This window comes from Oncorhynchus clarkii, chromosome 12 (genome assembly GCF_045791955.1).
Source record: "Oncorhynchus clarkii lewisi isolate Uvic-CL-2024 chromosome 12, UVic_Ocla_1.0, whole genome shotgun sequence".
Classification (NCBI taxonomy): Eukaryota; Metazoa; Chordata; class Actinopteri; order Salmoniformes; family Salmonidae; genus Oncorhynchus; species Oncorhynchus clarkii.
The window spans coordinates 2,401,039-2,411,609 of NC_092158.1; the positions used below are offsets into that span (position 1 = coordinate 2,401,039).

At 50.6% G+C, this 10,571-nt stretch overlaps 1 protein-coding gene across 1 annotated transcript in view; it reads left to right on the forward strand.

The window, feature by feature from the left end:
* LOC139421808 (uncharacterized) overlaps positions 1-4,178 on the forward strand; it is a 60,992-nt gene extending 56,814 nt beyond the window's left edge. Inside the window, exons 2-5 of the mRNA XM_071172928.1 lie at positions 634-1,801; positions 1,999-2,148; positions 2,692-3,580; positions 3,751-4,178. Coding sequence (XP_071029029.1) covers positions 634-1,801; positions 1,999-2,148; positions 2,692-3,580; positions 3,751-4,178 — 2,635 coding nt within the window. The remainder of the gene's footprint in view (positions 1-633; positions 1,802-1,998; positions 2,149-2,691; positions 3,581-3,750) is intronic.
* Positions 4,179-10,571: the final 6,393 nt, after the last annotated feature.

The window sequence follows — 10,571 nt, forward strand, 5'->3', positions numbered from 1 at the left end:
CTCTCCACAGCTACAGCCTTTCTACAGCTACAGTCTCTCCACAGCTACAGTCTCTCCACAGCTACAGCCTCTCCACAGCTACAATCTCTCCACAGCAATAGCCTCTCCACAGCTACAGTCTCTCCACAGCTACAACCTCTCTACAGCTACAGCTTCTCCACAGCTACAGCCTCTCCACAGCTACAACCTCTCCACAGCTACAACCTCTCCACAGCTACAGTCTCTCCACAGCTACAGCCTCCAGAGCTACAACCTCTCCACAGCTGCAGTCTCTCGACGCTACACCCTCTCCACAGCTACAGACTCTCCACAGCTACAGACTCTCCACAGCTACAATACCTCGACGCTACAGCCTCTCCACCGCTACAGCCTCTCCACAGCTACAACCTCTCCACAGCTACAACCTCTCCACAGCTACAGTCTCTCCACAGCTACAACCTCTCCACAGCTACAACCTCTCCACAGCTACAGTCTCTCCACAGCTACAACCTCTCCACAGCTACAGTCTCTCCACAGCTACAACCTCTCCACAGCTGCAGTCTCTCCACAGCTACAGTCTCTCCACAGCTACAGCCTCCACAGCTACAGCCTCTCCACAGCTACAGTCTCTCCACAGCTACAGTCTCTCCACAGCTACAGCCTCTCCACAGCTACAGCCTCTCCACAGCTACAGTCTCTCCACAGCTACAGCCTCTCCACAGATACACAGCCTCCACAGCTACAGCCTCTCCACAGCTACAGCCTCTCCACAGCTATTGTCTCTCCACGCTACAGCCTCTCCACAGCTACAGTCTCTCCACAGCTACAGCCTCCACAGCTACAGCCTCTCCACAGCTACAGCCTCTCCACAGGTACAGCCTCCACAACTACAGTCTCTCCGCAGCTACAGTCTCTCCACGCTACAGCCTCTCCACAGCTACAGCCTCCACAACTACAGTCTCTCCACAGCTACAGCCTCTCCACAGCTACAGTCTCTCCACAGCTACAGCCTCTCCACAGCTACACAGCCCCCACAGCTACAGCGTCTCCACAGCTACAGCCTCTCCACAGCTACAGTCTCTCCACAGTTATAGTCTCTCCACGCTACAGCCTCCACAGCTACAGTCTCTCCACAGCTACAGCCTCCACAGCTACAGTCTCTCCACAGCTACAGTCTCTCCACGCTACAGCCTCTCCACAGCTACAGTCTCTCCACGCTACAGCCTCTCCACAGCTACAGTCTATCCACACTACAGCCTCTCCAGCTACAGCCTCTACAGCTACCTCTCCACAGCTACAGCCTCTCCACAGCTACAGCCTCTCCACAGCTACAGCCTTTCTACAGCTACAGTCTCTCCACAGCTACAGTCTCTCCACAGCTACAGCCTCTCCACAGCTACAATCTCTCCACAGCAATAGCCTCTCCACAGCTACAGTCTCTCCACAGCTACAACCTCTCTACAGCTACAGCTTCTCCACAGCTACAGCCTCTCCACAGCTACAACCTCTCCACAGCTACAACCTCTCCACAGCTACAGTCTCTCCACAGCTACAGCCTCCAGAGCTACAACCTCTCCACAGCTGCAGTCTCTCGACGCTACACCCTCTCCACAGCTACAGACTCTCCACAGCTACAGACTCTCCACAGCTACAATACCTCGACGCTACAGCCTCTCCACCGCTACAGCCTCTCCACAGCTACAACCTCTCCACAGCTACAACCTCTCCACAGCTACAGTCTCTCCACAGCTACAACCTCTCCACAGCTACAACCTCTCCACAGCTACAGTCTCTCCACAGCTACAACCTCTCCACAGCTACAGTCTCTCCACAGCTACAACCTCTCCACAGCTGCAGTCTCTCCACAGCTACAGTCTCTCCACAGCTACAGCCTCCACAGCTACAGCCTCTCCACAGCTACAGTCTCTCCACAGCTACAGTCTCTCCACAGCTACAGCCTCTCCACAGCTACAGCCTCTCCACAGCTACAGTCTCTCCACAGCTACAGCCTCTCCACAGATACACAGCCTCCACAGCTACAGCCTCTCCACAGCTACAGCCTCTCCACAGCTATTGTCTCTCCACGCTACAGCCTCTCCACAGCTACAGTCTCTCCACAGCTACAGCCTCCACAGCTACAGCCTCTCCACAGCTACAGCCTCTCCACAGGTACAGCCTCCACAACTACAGTCTCTCCGCAGCTACAGTCTCTCCACTCTACACCCTCTCCACAGCTACAGACTCTCCACAGCTACAGACTCTCCACAGCTACAATACCTCGACGCTACAGCCTCTCCACCGCTACAGCCTCTCCACAGCTACAACCTCTCCACAGCTACAACCTCTCCACAGCTACAGTCTCTCCACAGCTACAACCTCTCCACAGCTACAACCTCTCCACAGCTACAGTCTCTCCACAGCTACAACCTCTCCACAGCTACAGTCTCTCCACAGCTACAACCTCTCCACAGCTGCAGTCTCTCCACAGCTACAGTCTCTCCACAGCTACAGCCTCCACAGCTACAGCCTCTCCACAGCTACAGTCTCTCCACAGCTACAGTCTCTCCACAGCTACAGCCTCTCCACAGCTACAGCCTCTCCACAGCTACAGTCTCTCCACAGCTACAGCCTCTCCACAGATACACAGCCTCCACAGCTACAGCCTCTCCACAGCTACAACCTCTCCACAGCTATTGTCTCTCCACGCTACAGCCTCTCCACAGCTACAGTCTCTCCACAGCTACAGCCTCCACAGCTACAGCCTCTCCACAGCTACAGCCTCTCCACAGTTACAGCCTCCACAACTACAGTCTCTCCGCAGCTACAGTCTCTCCACGCTACAGCCTCTCCACAGCTACAGACTCCACAACTACAGTCTCTCCACAGCTACAGCCTCTCCACAGCTACAGTCTCTCCAAAGCTACAGCCTCTCCACAGCTACACAGCCCCCACAGCTACAGCGTCTCCACAGCTTCAGCCTCTCCACAGCTACAGTCTCTCCACAGTTATAGTCTCTCCACGCTACAGCCTCCACAGCTACAGTCTCTCCACAGCTACAGCCTCCACTGCTACAGTCTCTCCACAGCTACAGTCTCTCCACGCTACAGCCTCTCCACAGCTACAGTCTCTCCACGCTACAGCCTCTCCACAGCTACAGTCTATCCACACTACAGCCTCTCCCCAGCTACAGCCTCTCCACAGCTACAGTCTCTCCACAGGTACAGCCTCTCCACAGCTACAGCCTCTCCACAGCTACAGCCTCTCTACAGCTACAGTCTCTCCACAGCTACAGTCTCTCCAAAGCTACAGCCTCTCCACAGCTACACAGCCCCCACAGCTACAGCGTCTCCACAGCTTCAGCCTCTCCACAGCTACAGTCTCTCCACAGTTATAGTCTCTCCACGCTACAGCCTCCACAGCTACAGTCTCTCCACAGCTACAGCCTCCACTGCTACAGTCTCTCCACAGCTACAGTCTCTCCACGCTACAGCCTCTCCACAGCTACAGTCTCTCCACGCTACAGCCTCTCCACAGCTACAGTCTATCCACACTACAGCCTCTCCCCAGCTACAGCCTCTCCACAGCTACAGTCTCTCCACAGGTACAGCCTCTCCACAGCTACAGCCTCTCCACAGCTACAGCCTCTCTACAGCTACAGTCTCTCCACAGCTACAGTCTCTCCACAGCTACAGCCTCTCCACAGCTACAATCTCTCCACAGCAATAGCCTCTCCATAGCTACAGTTTCTCCACAGCTACAACCTCTCTACAGCTACAGCTTCTCCACAGCTACAGCCTCTCCACAGCTACAACCTCTCCACAGCTACAACCTCTCCACAGCTACAGTCTCTCCACAGCTACAGCCTCCAGAGCTACAACCTCTCCACAGCTGCAGTCTCTCGACGCTACACCCTCTCCACAGCTACAGACTCTCCACAGCTACAGACTCTCCACAGCTACAGACTCTCCACAGCTACAGACTCTCCACAGCTACAACCTCTCCACAGCTACAGCCTCTCCACAGCTACAGTCTCTCCACAGCTACAGTCTCTCCACAGCTACAGCCTCTCCACAGCTACAGTCTCTCCACAGCTACAGTCTCTCCACAGCTACAGCCTCTCCACAGCTACACAGCCTCCACAGCTACATCCTCTCCACAGCTACAGCCTCTCCACAGCTACAGTCTCTCCACAGCTATAGTCTCTCCACGCTACAGCCTCCACAGCTACAGTCTCTCCACGCTACAGCCTCTCCACAGCTACAGTCTCTCCACGCTACAGCCTCTCCACAGCTACAGTCTCTCCACGCTACATCCTCTCCACAGCTACAGCCTCTCTACAGCTACAGCCTCTCTACAGCTACAGCCTCTCTACAGCTACAGCCTCTCCACAGCTACAGCCTCTCCACAGCTACAACCTCTCCACAGCTACAGTCTCTCCACAGCTACAGTCTCTCCACAGCCATAGCCTCTCCACAGCTACAACCTCTCCACAGCTACAGTCTCTCCACAGCTACAGTCTCTCCACAGCCATAGCCTCTCCACAGCTACAGCCTCTCCACAGCAGCCCTTTTTTCTGGGTCGAACACTACCCCAGAAGATAATTGCATTCTGAAGCCAACCCAAACCACGACAGCAACCTAAATAGCCCACTTATCAATTTAATGTACTAATGTTGACCAGGACCCATAGGGTAGTGCACTACTGTTGATCAGGACCCATAGGGTAGTGCACTACTCTTGACCAGGACCCATAGGGTAGTGAACTACTGATTACCAAGACCCATAGGGTAGTGAACTACTGATGACCAGGACCCATATGGTAGTCTAGTACTGTTGACCAGGACCCATAGCTAGGACCCATAGGGTAGTGTACTACTGATGACCAGGACCCATAGGGTAGTGAACTACTGATGACCAGGACCCATAGGGTAGTGAACTACTGATGACCAGGACCCATATGGTAGTCTAGTACTGTTGACCAGGACCCATAGCTAGGACCCATAGGGTAGTGTACTACTGATGACCAGGACCCATAGGGTAGTGTACTACTGTTGACCAGGACCCATGACGTGGACTATGGTGCAGCTCCAGACTGACGTGGACTATGGTGCAGCTCCAGACTGACGTGGACTATGGTGCCAGACTGACATGGACTATGGTTCAGCTCCAGACCGATGTGGACATTGGGTCAGCTCCAGACTGATGTGGACAATGGTGCCAGACTGATGTGGACTATGGTTCAGCTTCAGACTGACGTGGACCATGGTTCAGCTCCAGACCGATGTGGACTATGGGTCAGCTCCAGACTGACGTGGACTATGGTGCCAGACTGACGTGGACTATGGTGCCAGACCAATGTGGACTATGGTGCCAGACCGACATGGACTATGGTGCCAGACTGATGTGGACTATGGTGCCAGACTGACGTGGACTATGGTGCCACACCGACGTGGACTATGGTGCAGCTCCAGACTGACGTGGACTATGGTGCCAGACTGACGTGGACTATGGTGCAGCTCCAGACTGACGTGGACTATGGTGCAGCTCCAGAGTGATGTGGACTATGGTGCAGCTCCAGACTGACGTGGACTATGGTGCCAGACTGACGTGGACTATGGTGCCAGACTGACGTGGACTATGGTGCCAGACCGACGTGGACTATGGTGCCAGACCGACGTGGACTATGGTGCCAGACTGACGTGGACTATGGTTCAGCTCCAGACTGACGTGGACTATGGTTCAGCTCCAGACTGACGTGGACTATGGTTCAGCTCCAGACTGACGTGGACTATGGTGCCAGACTGACGTGGACAATGGTTCAGCTCCAGACTGATGTGGACAATGGTGCCAGACTGATGTGGACTATGGTTCAGCTTCAGACTGACGTGGACTATGGTTCAGCTCCAGACTGATGTGGACTATGGTGCCAGACTGACGTGGACAATGGTTCAGCTCCAGACTGATGTGGACAATGGTGCCAGACTGATGTGGACTATGGTTCAGCTTCAGACTGACGTGGACTATGGTTCAGCTCCAGACTGATGTGGACAATGGTGCCAGACTGATGTGGACTATGGTTCAGCTTCAGACTGACGTGGACTATGGTTCAGCTCCAGACCGATGTGGACTATGGGTCAGCTCCAGACTGACGTGGACTATGGTGCCAGACTGACGTGGACTATGGTGCCACACCGACGTGGACTATGGTGCAGCTCCAGACTGACGTGGACTATGGTGCCAGACTGACGTGGACTATGGTGCAGCTCCAGACTGACGTGGACTATGGTGCAGCTCCAGAGTGACGTGGACTATGTTGCAGCTCCAGACTGACGTGGACTATGGTGCCAGACTGACGTGGACTATGGTGCCAGACTGACGTGGACTATGGTGCCAGACCGACGTGGACTATGGTGCCAGACCGACGTGGACTATGGTGCCAGACTGACGTGGACTATGGTTCAGCTCCAGACTGACGTGGACTATGGTTCAGCTCCAGACTGACGTGGACTATGGTTCAGCTCCAGACTGACGTGGACTATGGTGCCAGACTGACGTGGACAATGGTTCAGCTCCAGACTGACGTGGACTATGGTGCCAGACTGACGTGGACTATGGTTCAGCTCCAGACTGACGTGGGCTATGGTGCCAGACTGACGTGGACTATGGTTCAGCTCCAGACTGACGTGGACTATGGTGCCAGACTGACGTGGACTATGGTGCCAGACTGACGTGGACTATGGTTCAGCTCCAGACTGACGTGGACTATTGTGCCAGACTGACGTGGACTATGGTTCAGCTCCAGACTGACGTGGACTATGGTGCCAGACTGATGTGGACTATGGTGCCAGACTGACGTGGACTATGGGTCAGCTCCAGACTGACGTGGACTATGGTGCCAGACTGACGTGGACTATGGTTCAGCTCCAGACTGACGTGGACTATGGTGCCAGACTGATGTGGACTATGGTTCCAGACTGACGTGGACTATGGGTCAGCTCCAGACTGACGTGGACTATGGTGCAGCTCCAGACTGACATGGACTGTGGTGCAGCTCCAGACTGACGTGGACTATGGTGCCAGACTGACGTGGACTATGGTTCAGCTCCAGACTGACGTGGACTATGGTGCCAGACTGATGTGGACTATGGTGCCAGACTGACGTGGACTATGGTGCAGCTCCAGACTGACATGGACTATGGTGCAGCTCCAGACTGACGTGGACTATGGTGCCAGACTGACGTGGACTATGGTTCAGCTCCAGACTGACGTGGACTATGGTGCCAGACTGATGTGGACTATGGTGCCAGACTGACGTGGACTATGGGTCAGCTCCAGACTGACGTTGACTATGGTGCCAGACTGACATGGACTGTGGTTCAGCTCCAGACTGACGTGGACTATGGTGCCAGACTGACGTGGACTATGGTGCCAGACTGACGTGGACTGTGGTGGATCTGAGTGATTCATATAAGTTTGACCTCGGCCTCAACATCAGCGTCACAGGTAACTTACACAAAGTTGTGAACGTGCTGAGACAAGGCAAGAAGGGCCTTCTATGCCATCTAAAGGAATATAAAATTCGACATACCAATTAGGATCTGGCTAAAATACTTGAATCAGTTACAGAACCCATTGCCCTTTACGATTGTGAGGTCTGCGGTCCGCTCACCAAAACAATAATTTAAAAAATAGGGGGAAAAAAAAACAATTGAGACTGCATACAGAATTCTGAATTCAGTGTACAATGTAAAACACCAAATAATGCATGCAGAGCAGAATTAGGTTAATTACTGCTAATTATCAAAATCTTGAAAAGAGATGTTATATTCTACAAACACCTAAAAGGAAGCAATTCCAAAATCTCCCACCTACAGAGAGATGAACCTGGAGAGGAGCCCTAAGCAAGCTGGTCCGGGGCTCTGTTCACAAACAATAGAGCCCAATCCAAATCATGAGAAAACAAAAAGATAATTATTTGACACAAAAAACAGCTCAAACTAGAATTCTATTTCCCCCTAAACAGAGAGTTCACAGTGGTAGAATACCTGACCACTGTGACTGACCCAAACTTAAGGAAAGCTTTGACTATGTACAGACTTAGTGAGCATAGCTTCCTACCCTCCTGTCCAATGTATGACCATATTAGAGAGACATATTTCCCTCAGATTACACAGATCCACAAAGAATTCGAAAACAAACCCAATTTTGAGAAACCCCCATATCTACTGGGTGAAATACCACAGTGTGCCATCACAGGAGTAGGATTTGTAATCTGTTGTCACAATAAAAGGGCAACCAGTGAAGAACACACACCATTGTAAATACAACCCATATTTATGCTTATTTATTTTCCATTTTGTACTTTAACCATTTGTACATCGTTACAACACTGTTTATATACATAATATGACATTTGTAATGTCTTTATTCTTTTGGAACACTGTGAGTGTAATGTTCACTGTTCATTTTTATTGTTTATTTCACTTTTGTATATTATCTACCTCACTTGCTTTGGCAATGTTAACACATGTTTCCCATGCCAATAAAGCCCCTTGAATTGAATTGGTAGAGAGAGAGACAGAGGGGGAGAGAGGGAGACAGAGGGGGAGGGAGAGAGAGGGGGAGGGAGGGAGGGAGAGGGGGAGGGAGGGAGGGAGGGAGACATAGTGGGAGAGAGGGAGACAGAGGGGGAGGGAGAGAGAGGGGGATGGAGGGAGAGAGGGGGAGAGAGAGAGAGGGGGAGGGAGGGAGACAGAGGGGGAGAGAGAGACAGAGGGGGTGAGAGGGAGACAGAAGTGATATCTATGCATCGATCTCATTGAATGCGAGGGAGACAGAGGGAGACAGAGGGAGACAGAGGGAGACAGAGATCTCATTGAATGAGAGACAGAGGGAGACAGAGGGAGACAGAGATCTCATTGAACTATGGTTCTAAATGCGAGGGAGACAGAGGGAGACAGAGACTAAATGCGAGGGAGACAGAGACTCTCATGGTATTCATTAGGTGACATTTCTTTGATCTCCAGGCTTCAGTATTGTGACACTAATCTTTCCCCCATTGTACGCAATGTATTCACATAAGCATAATGTTCCTTAATGATATATTTTTGCAAAAAAGGTACCTGATTCAATGATATCATATTTGACAGACATGGTTTTAAGAAGGTAGTGGTAATATTTAATTCAGTACAGACATTTGTACAGTGCCTTGCAAAAGTATTCACCCCGCTTGGAATTGTTCCTGTTTTGTTTCATTACAACCTGTAATTTAAATGGATTTTTTTTTAAATGGACAAACACAAAATAGTGAAATGAAAAAAAGTACTTATTTAAAAAATAAAAATAAAAATAAAAACAGAAAAGTGGTGTGTTCATATGTTTTCACCCCCTTTACCATGAAACTCCTAAATCAGATCTGGTGCAACCAATTACCTTCAGAAGACACATCATTAGTTAAATAAAGTCCACCTGTGTGCTATCTAAGTGTCACATGATCTGTCACATGATCTCAGTATATATAAACACCTGTTCTGAAAGGCTCCAGAGTCGGCAACACCACTAAGTAAGGGGCACCACAAAGCAAGTGGCACCATGAAGACCAAGGAGCTCTCCAAACAGGTCAGGGACAAAGTTGTGGAGAAGTATAGATCAGGGTTGGGTTATAAAAAAATATTTGAAACTTTGAACATCCCACGGAGCACCATTAAATCCATTATTAAAAAATGGAAAGAATATGGCACCACAACAAACCTGCCAAGAGAGGGCCACCCACCAAAACTCACGGACCAGGCAAGGAGGGCAACAAAGAGACCAAAGATAACCCTGAAGGAGCTGCAAAGCTCCACATCTGAGATTTTAGTATCTGTCCATAGGACACTTTAAGCAGAGCTGGACTTTATGGAAGAGTGGCCAGAGAAAAAGCCACTGGAATTTTTTTTGCAAATGTTTGGTGTTCGCCAAAAGGCATGTGGGAGAGTCCCCAAACCTATGGAAGAATGTACTCTGGTCAGATGAGACTGTTTTTCATCGGCAGGGACTGGGAAACTGTTCAGAATTGAAGGAATGATGGATGGCGCTAAATGCAGGGAAATTCTTGAAGTAAACCTGTTTCAGTCTACCAGAGATTTGAGACTGGGACGGAGGTTCACCTTCCAGCAGGACAATGACCCTAAGCATACTGCTAAAGCAACACTCGAGTGGTTTAAGGGGAAACACTTAAATGTCTTGGAATGGCCTAGTCAAAGCCCAGACCTCAATCCAATTGAGAATTTGTGGTATGACTTAAAGATTGTTGTACACCAGCAGAACCCATCCACCTTGAAGGAGCTTTGTCTTGTTTTGTCTTGAAGAATGGGCAAAAATCCCAGTGGCTAGATGTGCCAAGCTTATAAAGACATACACCAAGAGACTTGCTGCTGTAATTGCTGCAAAATGTGTCTCTACAAAGTATTGACTTTGGGGGGGTGAATAGTTATGCACGCTCAAGTTTTCCGTTTTTCGTCTTATTTCTTGTTTGTTTCACAATAAAAAATATTTTGGATCTTAAAAACGGTGGGCTTGTTGTTTAAATCAAATGATACAAACCCCACAAAA